Source organism: Ursus americanus, chromosome 14 (assembly GCF_024610735.1).
Source record: "Ursus americanus isolate L20-20 chromosome 14, mUrsAme1.1.p, whole genome shotgun sequence".
Lineage (NCBI taxonomy): Eukaryota > Metazoa > Chordata > Mammalia > Carnivora > Ursidae > Ursus > Ursus americanus.
Window position 1 is genome coordinate 54,156,651 of NC_142140.1, and position 14,586 is coordinate 54,171,236.

The 14,586-nt window shown below is 52.8% G+C and overlaps 1 protein-coding gene across 4 annotated transcripts in view; it reads left to right on the top strand.

The window, feature by feature from the left end:
• The window catches only part of ARHGEF18 (Rho/Rac guanine nucleotide exchange factor 18), an 81,335-nt gene that overhangs the window by 53,867 nt on the left and 12,882 nt on the right, over nucleotides 1-14,586 (top strand). For all 4 annotated transcript variants that reach the window (XM_045774255.2, XM_087867309.1, XM_087867310.1 and 1 more), the window contains 6 exons: nucleotides 8,198-8,336; nucleotides 9,144-9,256; nucleotides 9,413-9,553; nucleotides 11,268-11,518; nucleotides 12,468-12,593; nucleotides 13,790-13,907. In XM_045774255.2, coding sequence (XP_045630211.2) covers nucleotides 8,198-8,336; nucleotides 9,144-9,256; nucleotides 9,413-9,553; nucleotides 11,268-11,518; nucleotides 12,468-12,593; nucleotides 13,790-13,907 — 888 coding nt within the window. The remainder of the gene's footprint in view (nucleotides 1-8,197; nucleotides 8,337-9,143; nucleotides 9,257-9,412; nucleotides 9,554-11,267; nucleotides 11,519-12,467; nucleotides 12,594-13,789; nucleotides 13,908-14,586) is intronic.

Sequence of the window (14,586 nt, forward strand, 5' to 3'; positions counted from 1 at the left end):
TAGGATCAGTCACTATTAAACATTATTTCTCAATTTAGAAAACCATTTATACCAGGAGCGATTAACTGTGGGTGGCGGCATTATGGATTATTTCTCCTTTTATGCCTTTTTGTGATTTTTAAGTTTTCTGCACACATAGTACTCAAGAAGATAAGCACTTTTTTTTTATGGCGTTTACTGGGTTTGACGTAATTTGGGAATAGAAGGCTCGTGAATGATTTTTATTGGCTAATATCGGGTTTAGGAAGAGTATTCTTTCTGGCTCATGCTTACCTTCTAAGCCCCAAGATGCTTTTTTTTTTTCTCCTTTGTCCCCTGAGGCACAGGGTTAAGGTTTTTCGTTGTGTGGTGTTTCTTTCTCTTCTATAGCTTTGTCCGTCTTCATAACATCTTGCTTGTGTAACGTCAAAATAAAGCAGGGCAGAGAAATCAATGAGTTGTCTTGGAATCGATTTAGTCTATTCTCAGGTGGCTGGAAAGCCAGGAACTGTGAACTGAAGACTTCATTTTGTCTCAGATTTTCTTAATTGTCTCTCGAACACTTGCCCGAAGCGCGTGCTTGCTAGAACTCTCCAGAGACAGGCGGCAATCTCAGCCTGAAAGAAAAGTCTTCACTGAGACAAAGGATGGGGGCAGGGATGGGGACACAGGCCCTCAGTAAAGATGAGAAAAGTAGCAGTTATTTTGAAGCCAAGCCTTTGAAACGGCTGTGCAGCTGGGGAAGGCCATTCCCGCCTAAAGCTGCCACTTGGCTGGTCCCTTTGTGTGGCCTTTTGCAGAAAATTGGGGGGAGGGGGACTTCTGTGCCAGGGCCCAGCTGCCTTCAAAAGATGTTCCCAGTTGCTTTCCCATTGAGCAGCTGAAGGAATCTGCCATTGAGAATATGAAATTCTTGCTGCAAAGTCAATATTTTTAGAAACAAGTATGCTTCTAGATTGTAGAAGACAGTTTAAAGCCAGTTAAGATGGTCACTGGATATGTCACATAGGGCTTCCTCGAAAGAGGAGCAACAGGTTTGTAACTATAAAGTCTCGTTAACGAGCGTTCCTTGTGAATCCTTACGATTCTACCAGAGCTAATGGGTCGTGCTTGTGTATCGGGGAAAAGTCTGTAGCCTAAAGGACCTATGAGAGACCAGGGTCATGCTGGCAGTACAACTATGCTGGAAATTAGCCCCTCTGAACCTGAACTTCACAGTGCGGGGCCTGAAGCTCGAGCAAAGCATGGGAATACCTCATTTTATCGCACTTTGCAGATACCGCGTTTTTTACAAATTGAAGATTTGTGGCAAGCCTGCTTCAAGCATGTCTGTCCGGGCCATTTTCCCTCACTTTGTGTCTCTGTCACATTTTGGTAATTCTCATACTCTTCTAAACTTTTTCTTTATTCTCTTTGTCATGGTGATCTGTGATCTGTGAAAGCTCAGCTGATGGTTAGCCTTTTTTTAACAATAGAGTGTGTGGGTTTGTTGTTGGTTTTTTTAAAGATTTTATTTATTGTCAGAGGGAGAGAGCATAAGGGGGGGCGGGTTAGCACAAGCAGAGGGGAAAGCAGGCTCCCCGCTGAGCAGGGGGACCAATGCGGGACTCAGTCCCAGGACTCTGGGATCATGACCTGTGCCGAAGGCAGACGCTTCACCAACTGAGCCACCCAGGCATCCCAATAATAAAATGTTTTTTTTTAAGGGGTGCCTGGGTAGCACAGTCAGTGGAGCATGTGACTCTTGATCTTGGAGTTGTGAGTTCGAGCCCCACGCTGGGTGTGGAGATTACTTAAAAATAAAAATATTTTTTAAAAGGTGCTTTTTAATTAAGGGATGGCTATTGTTTTTAGACGTAATGCTATTGCACATTTCATAGTTGACAGCGTAGTATGAGCATAACTTTTATAGGCACTGGGAAACCAAAAAATTCCCGTGACCCACTTTATCACGGTGGGTCTGGAAGCGAACCCACCGTATCTCCGGGGTTCGTAAGTAGGATCATGCTGTCTGTCACACAGGCTTAGCCATCCTTAGTGCTCACAGAGACCACTCTTCCAGACACCAAGACAAAACAGGTTTTAAAGAATCATCATCATGAGAACAGGCTGCTGTCTGTGTTGCTGAGAACAACGTGTATTTTTTTTTCCTCTCTGGGCAGAGAACTTTTTCCATTTTCTCTGCTTGCTTCTTATTTTTGTCCCTGCCCCTTCCCTGGGTCCCCTCGTAGAAACGGCTCTGCGGCACAGTCTCTGCAGCGGGCCCGGCGCGCAGATCGATGGCCCCTCTCAGCAGTGGGCAGACGGTGCTAATTAGGCTCGGAAGCCGCTCTTCATGGCAGTGCAGACAGTGCTAGGCAGCCGTGCGCCCGACTTCCACGCCGTGGCCCGGATCCCAGCACCACGCCACGGCCCGTCCGGCCCGCCGTGGCTGTCTGGTTTCGGAAAACACGATGGTGGGGTGAATACGCTCAGAGCCAAGGGCAAGAGCGACTGGCTCACGCTGGGTTCTCCTCCTGCAGAAAGATGGCTCTGGCTCACGGAGTTTATTCATTTGCTTGATAACTTGACCAAGATGGGCCTCACATACCCTACGATCCCCCCAGTTAAGTGTACCGTTCAGTGGCTTTTCGTAGAGTCACAGTCCCCACGATTGGCATTTGATCCCCCAAGAGAACCCTTACACCCGTTAGCCGTCACCCTGCATTCTCCCCCCAGGCCTGCACAACTGTTAAACTGCCTTCTGTGTCCTTGGATTTGCTGGTTGTGCCCATTTCCTGGAGGCGGGCTCCTACGATCTGCGGTCTTTTGTGTCGGGCCCTGCCACGCGGCAGAGCGCCGGGTTCGTCCACGTGATAGCCAGGATCAGTGTTTCATTCCTTTTATGGCCGAGGGATACTCCGTGGTATGAACAGACCACATTGTGTTTCTCCGTCCTTCGGTTGACGGACATCCGGGGTCGTTTCCACGTGGGGCTGTTGTGAATTACACTCCCGGGAGCGTGTATGTACAGGTATTTGTGGGGCAATACCTGGTCGCTTCTGTTGGGCACATACCCAGGAGTGGAACGTAGGGTGACTCTCTGTTTACCTGTTTGAAGAACCACCAGTTTTCCAAAGTGCTGCGCCGTTGTGACTTCCCACCAGCCGTCCCACAACTTCCATGTGTCTAGGTGTAGGAAAACTGCCCCCAGAGGATGTTCGAGGTTCCCAGCCCTGGCAGGCAGACCTCTGGGCCCTGGGTGCCTGGTGTTTGAGGGTATCCAGGATTTGTTTTAGCCAGATACGGTAAGCCATGCAGGTATGCATATGACTGACTGCCAGGAGAGAAGTTTGTACGGAGCGGGAGGCAGGACACGCCACCGAGGGCCACAGTGGGAGGCCCTGGGGTCAGTCAGAAGCCAGAGGGCATGATGGGAAGACGTGGGCAAGAGCCTTTGCTGTGGTTTCTGTGGGGAGGAATGGGTGGGGGTAAACAGGCTTAGGATTGGCTAGTTTGAAAAATCTCAGTGGGCCCTGGGGCATAGGGGCTGTCCCTAGTTGTCTGGCACCTGCCCCAGGGGTGTTCAGGGCAGGGGAACGGTGGCCCGGAGTGCGAGAGCCCCATATTCTAGGGGTTCAGCGTGTGGGCTCTGGATTGGTGGGCTCGCATGTGAGAGGCGCTCTTGCAAGTGAGTCCTTGACTAGCACTTGGAACCCGCCAGCCCTGGGAGGGGCAGGCTTTCCTGGGTCAGCAGGGGCCCAGCTGTCAGATCATCAAAAACACAGAATAGAAAGACGTGGTTGAAACAGCCGGGCTGTGGCAGAGGCACCAACACGTGTCCGGATCAGGCAGTTATTTCTGTGGCCGTGCAAGGTACAGAGAGACTCAAATAGTGATTGTCCACCCCTTATTTTAAGTCTTAGTTAAGTACTTTGAGAGGGGCAGTGGTGGCTAGACCCTCCAGGGGAAAAGAATGATGTATCCCAAGAGGCCATATTGCTGCCAAATGAGGAGCATTACGTTTTCCTGTAAAAAGGCCCCCCAGCTCGGATACTTTTTGGGCGTATGTGTATAATAGGTCCTAAAAGGCCGTACAAAGAGTATCAGCGCTCTAAAGAAATACGGTATGTACTTGAGTAAACAAGGGGGTTCTAAAACGTCACCATAATTTCTCACTCGACACCTTTCTTGTATACAGTCAGTCCTCCTTTATTCACGGATTCTGTATTTGCAAGCGTACTTACTCGCTCAAATTTATTTGTGACCCCAAATCCACACCTGTGGGGCCTTCACGGTTGTGTGCGGGCATGTGCGGTGAAAAACATGAGTCACCCACCATGCATGAGGCAGGACAGGGTGACACCCTGCCTTCTTGTCCCAGCTTGTACTGTAGACAAGTGTCGTTAATGCCATGCTCTTCGCATTTTTGTACTCTCCGTTGGTGGTTGGGCTGCTTAGAATGGCCCCCAAGCGTCGTGCTGAAGGGCCGTCTGCCATTACCGAGTGCAAGAAGGCTGTGATGCCTCGGACGCGGAGAATCCACACGTGAGATACGCTCTGTTCAGGCCTGAGTTGTAGTCCTGGTGACTGTGAGTTCAATGGTAATAGTCAGTGATCAATAGCGTATATTAAATAAGGTGTCTTTCAAGAAAAGCACACATAAAACAAGGTTACGTACTGAGGGGTTGATGGAATTGTAGGCAGAAGCTCCCAGGAGCCCAACTTTGCGTCTCCCCTAGGAGCAGATTCAGCACTGGCTAATTCGTGCCCGCTGCGACTCCACGGAACGTCGCCACGGTGAATACTGAGAATCAGCTACAACTTTTTATTTTGAAATCATTTAAGATTCACAGAAAGTGGGGAGTCTGGGTGGCTCAGTTGGTTAAGCGTCTGCCTTCGGCTCAGGTCGTGATCCCAGGGTTCTGGGATCGAGCCCCACATCGGGCTCCCTGCTCAGCGAGGAGTCTGCTTATCCCACTGCCTCTGCCTGCTGCTCTCCCTGCTTGTGCTCTCTCTCTTTCTCCATCAAATAAATAAAATAACATCTTTAAAAAAAAAATAAAGCCCCAGGTATCCTTCTCCGAGCCTCCCCCAGTGATAATCTCTGATAACCACTGATAATCCACGGTCAAAGCCAGGACACTGGCGTTGGTAGGCTGTCGTTAACTCAGGGACAGACCCTATTTGGGTTTTGCCGGTTGTTACATTGCACTCTTTACTGAGGGAAAGGGAATGTATAGTTCTATGAATTTTTTTTTAATTTTATTTATTTGAGAGAGGGAGAGCACACGAGCACGGGGAGGGGCAGAGGGACAAGCAGACTCCCTGCTGAGCGGGGAGCCCGACATGGGGCTCCATCCCAGGACTCCGAGATCATGACCTGAGCCGAAGTCAGACACTTCACCGACTGAGCCACCCAGATGCCCTAGTTCTATGAAATGTTATCCTTGGCATATGCAGATCTGAGTAACCAGCACCACAGGCAGGATGCAGAACTGTTCCCAAAGAAGCAATGATTTCTTTTTTTCAAACTGTGGTAAAATATACATACACATCAAATTGACCATTTTAACCATTTTTTAAGAGTATAGTCCAGTGGCATTAGGTACGTTCACATTGGTGTGCCACCACCCCCAACGTCTGTCTCCAGAACATTCCATCTCCCCACACGGAGACTCTGTCCCCAGGAAGCACGGACTCTCCATCCCCTGCCCCAGCCCTGGCTCCCACCAGCTCCTCTCTGTCTGTGTGGACGGGACTCCTCTGGGGACCTCCTGGGAGTGGGGTCCTGCAGGATGTGTCCTTCTGGGTCTGGCTGCTCTCGCTGAGCACAGTGTCCTCGGGGTCCCTCCACGTCGTGGCAGGTGGCAGGATGTCCTTCCTTTGTATAGCTGAATAATATTCCGTAAAACAATGATTTCTTGACCTGTTTTGTGGGAGGCACTGTCCTCCGTTCTACTGGGGAAGCAGACAATGGATGATCAGAATAAAGAAATGATGTCGTATGTTAGAGGGGGGCAGCTTATCATTCATTCTTTCCGCCGAAATTCTATCCCTTGTGCCCCGGAGTCCAGTGGCACCTGGTGTCCCTAATCATGACCCTTGGACACGGATACCTCCAAGTATCTTCTCCATTATCAAGGGAAGGTTTAAGTTACAATAGATTTAGTGTACCCATCATTCATTAAAATTCTTTGGGAATGGTGATTCCCAGAGGGTGTTGATGATGACACTTCCTCCTGTGGACTGTGATTAAAGCAGAACCCATCTGACTTCAGGCAAGATCTCGGCTCACAGGAACACTCTGTCACCCAGGCAAAGGACTCATTTCAGGGTTTGTCCCGTATTTGTACATTTGGGTCATAATTGCCTGGGGGGGTTTCAAGTGGTATAGAAATGGCAGGAAATGCCTGCCCTGGACCAGGGAGACCTCGATTTACGACTTTCACCTTTATGAATATGGGTGTTCGTATAGGAATGATATCCTCAGCACCTTTGTCTCGGCGATAATAGTAATTGTTAGCCGCTTAGGATCCTGACGCCGGGACGTCTGAAGTCACCGACCAGATGTCCCCTTCACCATGCGGGGCCGTGTTAATGAATGGCTGTGAATCTGTGCTCCATATGGAACACGGTGTCACCTGCTTGCTGGTGCAGTTTCCGCTGGTAAGCTTTGCTCATGACTCCTTGACCAGAAATGTTCTCTCCGACACACACCCGCCTGTACACTTGCAACCGGCCTGCATTTCCACCTAAGTTAAAACTCTCTGGGGGCACCTGGGTGGCTCAGTCGGTGAGGCGTCTGCCTTTGGCTGAGGTCATGATCCCAGGGTCCTGGGATCGAGCCCCGCATCAAGCTCCCTGCTCTGCGGGGAGCCTGCTTCTCCCTCTCCCTCTGCCTGCCACCCCCTGCTTGTATTCTCTCTCTCTTTCTCTCTCAAGTAAGTAAATAAAATCTTAAAAAAAAAAAAAAATCTCAGAATGTTGAATCCCACTCCCCAAAAAAGCTCTTGAAAGAAGTACATTCATTTTTCTCTGGTGCTGGTCCCTTACCCAACCCTAAAGGTCGTGGTCTGCATGCTGCAGAGAACCACAGTCCCCACTGCTTTACCTGTGTGACAGAAACCCATGGGGGGGTGCATCGGGGACCCAGGAGCCAGGTCGGAAAGGCTAGTGGACAGATCTCTTGCTAACGCTGCTGGTTATCGTTGCCTGGAGGAGTGCTTTCAAGTGTGCCCTTCACCCTGAGACTGAGCGAGCCAAGCAGTCCGTCTCAGCCAGACTCGATTTGTCAGATTGGAGAGGGTGACAGTTTGGCTTTCTGAGGTTCATCTTTCCGTGAGTGGGAAAGGTGATCAGAGCACACACGCGTCCTACTACCTCAGTTCCTACCTTAATGAGTGGAGGCGTGTGAAGAACCCTTTGGAGCCCCCGTTGTGTGTTAGGTTGGTTTATAACCCTTGTATAAGATAGGATCGACCCCTCTTGTCCGCTGTGGTGCTCAGATTCCATTAGCGTTCTTACGATCAGGGGCGTGTGTGGCCGTCCATCATGCCTGTGGTCTCTGGGTCTCAGAGTCATCCTGACATCTGATTGCGGGTCAATTAGTCGTGAGTGTGTGTGCGTGTGTGTGTGCGTGTGTGAGACAGAGAGCGAGAGATGTCAGCACGAGCCACACCAAGTGCAGAGCTCCCTGTTCAGTGATCTCAGATTATTTACAGTGAATCTAAACTCCTTTCTGCTTTTTTACCCCCTGCCGAGATGGAAGGGGTGTCAGGATTTTTTTGTTGTTATTTTACCAAAGGAGAAGATACTGTGCAATTTCCAACTAAATGGTCACAGTGGGGACCAATTTCCTGCCCTCCAGACCTGCTGTCTCAGCCAATACAGTAGGAGAAGACGCAGCTTTACATTTCTAGAAGGATCACACGGAGGTATAAAAACGGCACAGCCCGGCCTCGCGCCGCGCTGGCTCTCGGAGCCCCGACCGTGAACATGGGGAACACGCATTCCAAAAGCAGTGACAGAGATAGCGCGCTCCACGGCCGCCCGGAGCTGTCTTTCTACAGCTCTTTTCCTCGGAAATGGAGCGAGAATGTCTTTCTGGATAACGAGCTGCTGACCTCCAAGATCCTGTCCGTGCTGCGGCCGCAGTCGGAACGGGGCTTTCGGACAGGCCACCTCCGCTACCCTGCCCACTTTCTCAGCACCAACTCTGTGTTTGCCTCTGTCGCAGCGTCCCTGAAGGAGCACCCGAGGGCCACCCTCTTGTCTGATGGCAGCCCGGCCCTGTCCAGGAATGTCGGCATGACGGTCTCACAGAAGGGGGGGCCACAGCCAGCACCCAGCCCGGCGGGAACGGGGACACAGCTTGGGTAAGTGGGGTCCTGTCCCTGCGCCAGGTGCCAGTGAAGGGGGGGAAGGAGGGAGCAGGATGTGGCATCCTGCTGGGACCCCGCAGCTGGGCTCTCCTAAGGGAGACCCTCAGGTCCGTTTGAACCTGCTCGTTGGCCCCCAGCCATGCCATGAAATTCCTGTTAACACTGGCTTCGGAGATTCGATCCTCTTCTTTACTGAGACACCGTGTGTTCTGGGCGTACTTGGCCGTTGTTTCATACTCTGGAAGGGCCCTTGGACAGGGTTCCTGTCTGTGCTCGAGATGATGCTAGAAATCCCGCTGAGGTTGCCGCTGTTTATGCCCTAAGCTTGTCCTCGAGGACTTGGAGTTGGTGTTGCCCTAATCCTCCACTCAGCCGTGTTCAGGTGGAACACCTAATACTAACAAATGTCGCTGTGGCGGTCCTCGTACGGGCTGGCGAGGAAAGGAGCCCATATCTTCTTCCACTAAGAAAGGGCTCTCCCTCCTCCCTCAGCTCTGTGACTGTGTCCTCCCAACTCTTGCTAGAAAGAATTCCAGGGGCTCCAGTGGGCTCTGGTGGCCGTTAAAGGAAGCATACGATTTAACGCACCCTTAGAACGTACCTGGACGTTGGATTGACGTTAGTTACGATGGAGGAAGTCCTGATGTGACGTGGACAGACAGTCTCCTAATTCTTACAAAGGATCTGTGACAAAGTTTATCTTGAAATCCAGAAAGTTCTCCGATAGATTTGCCTTCATAGAGTGGGCATGTGTGTTTAACTCATTATTTTAGAATAATCGTTTTTGTGATTTTTATTTAGAGCGGTCACAGGAGAGATGGATGAAGCCGACTCTGTATTTTTAAAATTTAAGCAGGCAGCCGATGACTCTCTCTCGCTTACATCTTCGAATGCCGAGCCCATTTTTGTAGAAGGTACAGTCCCCCTCGATTCCTTCGTGGACGTCCCGCAGTCTCCACCCACACGGGAAGGGCTGGGACGCACACAGTGTGTCCACGGGATGCGGGCCGGGGCGGCGCAGAGCCAGCGAGGCCCCGGCCCCGAGCAGCAGCCTCCTGTTCCTCCCTCAGACCCCTGCACGGCCTCGCTGAGGAGTGAGATCGAGGCGGATGCCCGCAACTTCGAGGCCGAGTCCTGGAGCCTCTCCGTGGACGCAGCGTACGCAAAGAAACAAAAGAAAGAGGTGGTGAAGAGGCAGGATATTCTCTACGGTAAGAAGTTCTGCGCCGTCACGCTGACCTTCCACTTACTCCTTTTCCACCTTTGTTCTGATTGGTTGCGCCTGCGAGTCCGGGCTCCACTGAGATCTCAGGCTCCTCCCTGAGACTGTAGGGCCCACTCCACCTGCTCCCCCGGGGCAGGCAGTGAGGTGGCCTGGGAGGGCTTTGTGAGAATCTGTTCCTGAGGACGAGTGTGGCCGAATGCCCGATCCTGACTCATCCCGACCCTGCTGGTGACCCTGAGAGAGAAGACCGTCTGGGCCCATCCCAGCCATCCCTGGTGACCACAGACAGGCCTGGGTGGCTGTGACGAGGAGGGTTGGAAGGCATATGACACAGCACTGGCTCCAGGGTGGACGCCCTGGCTGTGGGCAGCCCCTCTCCTGAGATGGGGATTATAGGTCACTGTGCAAACGATAGCTTTTGGACACAGAGCCCATCCCTGGGCCAGGTGCCATGTGGGGGGCCCCACGTGTGTCCCTCCAGGCCTCTGGACCCCCATAAGCAGGATGATGAGGACCCAAGACACCCTCACTAGAATCTGAGGCCTTTCTGTCCCCAAAGCCCTTACTTGTTCTTATGATTCTATCTCCGTGGGAATCATTCCCCAAGACTGAGAGTGTTGTGTTGTCCGAGGAGGTATTTTCTGTCCCTTGTCAGTGCTCCGTGAGGAGGCTCTGGCATATATGTGTCTTCACTTTCCACTCATGTCTGGTTGGCGATGGTGGGGCCCACTGGCCCCTGCGTCCCTCCACGTCTCACACCCTGAGCTTGCTTTGTTTTTTCTTTTTCTTTTCTTTTCTTTTCTTTTTTTTTTAAGATTTTATTTCTTTATTTGACAGAGAGAGCAAGCACAAGCCGGGGGAGCGGCAGGGAGAGGGAGCAGGGAGCCTGACATGGGGCTTGATCCCAGAACCCCAGGATCATGACCTGAGCCGAAGGCAGATGCTTAACCAACTGAGCCCCCCAGGCACCCCTCACACCCTGTGCTTTCTGCCCAGGCCAGAGTAGATTGGGGTGTGGGCAGGAGAACCCTATAGATGCTTTGCCTCAGGGCCCCAGACTCCGGGCAGAGATCCTGCAGGGAGGGACAGAGAGGACCAGTCTGGATGCTTCCATCTGGGCAAACACAGACTGCCTCCAGCCCCCACAGCTGGCAGCCCTGGGCCTGGCTCTGCTGACCTCTGTCTGGTCTCTAGCAGCTTCTAGGCCTTAATTTGAACAACAGCTAAACTCCAGCATGAAACCTAATCCGCCTTTGCCTTTTACCGAGAATTAAATTCTTCACGTGAACTCTGCTTTTCCATCGGTTAGAGTCTGGGTCTGGTCACTGATGTGCACTGGCGTGTAGTTTCGCCTTCCAAGGAATAGTGTTCACCAGAACAATCTTCCTGCTTAAAACAGCCTCGAAATGTCTTTGGGCCTGAAATCCTCCTGTGAATTGGAGGTCCCAGGACATGTCCTGAGTCCTCTCTTTCCTGACATCACTCCAGTCCTTGCTGCTCCCTTACACTGGGACTCCTGCGGCACTGGGCTGGGGGGGATGGGAGGCCCGCCCCCGGGCAGTAACACCACCAGGGGAAGGGCCTCGGCGGAGACCTGGGAGAAGCCAGCCAGGCGCCTGGTGCGCAGGCGGTACACATGCGTGCCATCTTGGGACGCGGGAGGGCGGAGTGGCTCAGTCCTTGGGTCCGTGTCCCCGCAGAGCTGGTGCAGACGGAGGTGCACCATGTCCGGACACTCAAGATCATGCTGAAGGTCTACTCCAGGGCACTGCAGGAGGAGCTCCAGTTCAGCAGCAAGGCCGTCAGCCGCCTCTTCCCATGTGTGGACGAGCTGCTCGACATGCACAGCCACTTCCTCTCTCGGCTGAAGGAGCGCCGCCAGGAGTCCCTGGAGGAGGGCAGTGACCGCAATTACATCATCCAGAAAATCGGGGACCTCCTGGTGCAGCAGGTGGGCGCACTGGGACGGGCACCTTGCCCGGATGCCCTGCCTGGTCTCTGTTCCGTGCGGTCGTAGAAGGAGCACAGCCTCTGTTTATGGAGAGCCTACAGCGGACCGCGGTCCCGGGCCTTTGCAGGTGTGCAGGCAGCTGCTAGGGACACCGAGGCCTAAGTGCCCGGTGCACCTGTGTGCGGCCTTGCATTCTGGGCTTCCGTTTGGTTGCTCGGCTGGGCTCTTTGTTTTCGGTTTTCTGGTTTTGACCTCCGTGTTTTTGGCTGTGAGCAGCAGGTCTGTGGTAAAGGGTGCCAACCCTGATTTGACTTCTGAGTCGACATCCGAGCCTAGGCCAAAGTTGGCAGAGGGGACCCGGAACTCCTTGTCTGACTTCCGAGTACTCCAGGCGTCCAGAGTCAGCTCATGAGAGTTAATTGGAAGAATACCCCTTTTGCTCTTCTTTTATTTTTTTAAGATTTTATTTATTAGAGTGCGAGAGAGAGAGAGCATAATCAGGGGGAGGGGCAGAGGGAAAGGGAGAAACAGGCTCCCCACTGAGCAAGGAGCCCAATGTGGGACTCGATCCCAGGACCCCGGGATCATGACCTGAGCTGAGAGCAGACGCTTAACTGAGCCACCCCGGTGCTCAGCTTTTAAATGTTTCTAACATTCTTTGGCTTAAATGTACTCCTCTTTCTTGGATTTCAGGAAGTTTTCTGGCGCTCCGACACAGTAAAGCCGTTAGAAAGTTTCCTTTCCTTGTGTTACTGTACCTTGCGACGAGACCACCCCCACCACCCCCACCCTGTCCTGAAGCATTTCCCTGCCCGAGTGTGTTAGATGAGAAAGTGGAGTCAGAAGTACACTCGAAACGTATTTTAGCAGAGTCAGCCGAGCCAGACGAGAGCACTCCCTGGTGCTTTTCCTGCTCCTTTCCACTAACCTCTCCGTCGTCTTTCTGCAGTTCTCCGGCGAAAGTGGGGACAGAATGAAAGAAAAATATGGTGTCTTTTGCAGCGGCCACAATGAGGCGGTCAGTCATTACAAGTTGCTACTGCAGCAAAACAAGAAATTTCAAAGCCTGATCAAGGTAAAAAAAAAAAAAAAAGTTTTTTTTCTTAATAAAAAAATGTATCCTCTTTGCTGTAGCTTGTGTCCCACAGGACTGTAGCCTTTGGGAGAGCTTACGGTTATAAGGTAGCCGTTACAAACGAGCACTTTTCAGGTGTTTGTTTCCTTCTTCACCACAAACTTGTTCAGAACACGTCAGGGAAGCCCAGATGTAAAACAAAGCAGAACATACCTGCGGCTTTGTTCTCGGCCACACCAGCAGGCCCCGGCGCGGAACCTGCCAGCCGTCATTCCTCAGACTGCCGAGGGGACACAAGTGTCGTTTCAAGGGGCCACTCTGCCCTGGGATCTGCCCCTCCCTCACCTCCTTCCCTCTCAGGTCCCCACTTGTCCCCCACCCCCGTGCAGGTCCTCAGAGCCCAGACCCCAAAAACACAGCATCCAGCCTGAGTCCGCCAGGTTGGGCAAGGCCCCACCTCCCGCATCCTTGAAAACGCACCAGGGTCAAGGCCACTTGGCCATCGGCATGTGCCCTGCAGCCGCTCCCTCACCTGCTGCTTGGTCCCTGAGGACTTTAATTCAAAGTGATAGCTGATAACGAACGTCTAGAGTTAAGAAGGGCAGGTTTTTAAATCCCGCTCCCTCACAGTTGCAGTGGATAGACAGAAAAGGGAGAGGGTCGGTCTGGGGCTGGCCCTCAAAGCTCACAAACCCCACGGGACTCTTCTGGTCCTGCTCAGAAGTGGCCCTCACGATTGCTGGCATTACTGGAGTGCGTGAGTGCAGGGGGAGCAGAGAAGCAGAATGTGTGGAATGCTCTGGAGGGCACCGGAAACTGCTCTCCGCCCTGCCGAGAAACGGCTTCGGATGACGGCTTCCTGGGTCCTTAGGCAGAGGTGTGCGTGAGGAGCCAGCAGGGGGCTGACTCAGGCACAGGCTCGGGCTAGTTCCAGAGTCTTCGTATGTGGATATGTGTGCACGCGTGGGTGTGTGTGTGGGTGTGCGCACACCCCCCGGGTGGTTCTGGTCTCTTCTTAACGGGTCTGACAAGGAGGGAGGCTGCCTTTGCCTCTGTGGCCTCCCCGTATACAGCAGTCAAGGCCCTACTTTCAAAGAATAGTTGAAAAGGTCCTGGTGAGCTGAGAAAGGGAGAAGCCCCAGCCGATCTGGCACGAGACAGGATGCCAGCAGGGCCTTTTCTGTTCCACGTCATAGAAAATTGGCAACTTTTCCATCGTGAGGCGGCTTGGCGTGCAGGAGTGTATTCTTCTGGTCACTCAGCGTATAACCAAGTACCCCGTGCTGGTGGAGCGCCTTATTCAGAACACAGACGGTAAAGTAGCTCCCCTCGCGGCCCTGCCGTTGCTGCTTTGAGGGCCAGTCTCTGTCTTTCTGCCCCAGGCTAGCAGTGGATTGGATAAGCACCCCTCTGTGCTCCATCCCTGCTTGTCTGGATTCATGCTGAGTGCTGGGGCTTCCGACCCAAGAAAGATGGGGTGCCAGGTCTTATTTGCCCACTATTACCCCGTACCCCTGGCACAGGGTGGGCCGAAGGCGGCCCTGGGTCATTGTCTGGGGAGTAGATGAACGTTGACCCAGACAGGCACATTCGTGTCGCGCGCCTGGAACCTGGAGTACCCTCCAGGAAACGGGACACACGGCCCCGCCTAGAGTTCTCAGAGGCCAGGGCCTGACCACACCTGACCACCGCTGACCACACCTCCTCCACCCCCAGGAGATTTGGGCCCTGGGAGAAGGAGCAAATTCTCCCGCCACAGAAGCCACCCTTTGGAGTGAGGGGAGCTAGCTCTTGGTAATGGCGGCAGGAGGAGGGAATATCTTACGAAGAGCTGGCGGGCCAGGGGCAGATGTCTAGCAAGGAGTGGCCGCAGGGCTATGCACGGCCGCCTTTCTTTCGGAGAAGCATTTACATCTCAGGAGATCCGAGTGGGAAGGTGGATTCTCGAGGGTCCTCCAAGCCGTGGCTGCAGGGGCCGGCCCTCGCAGCCCCC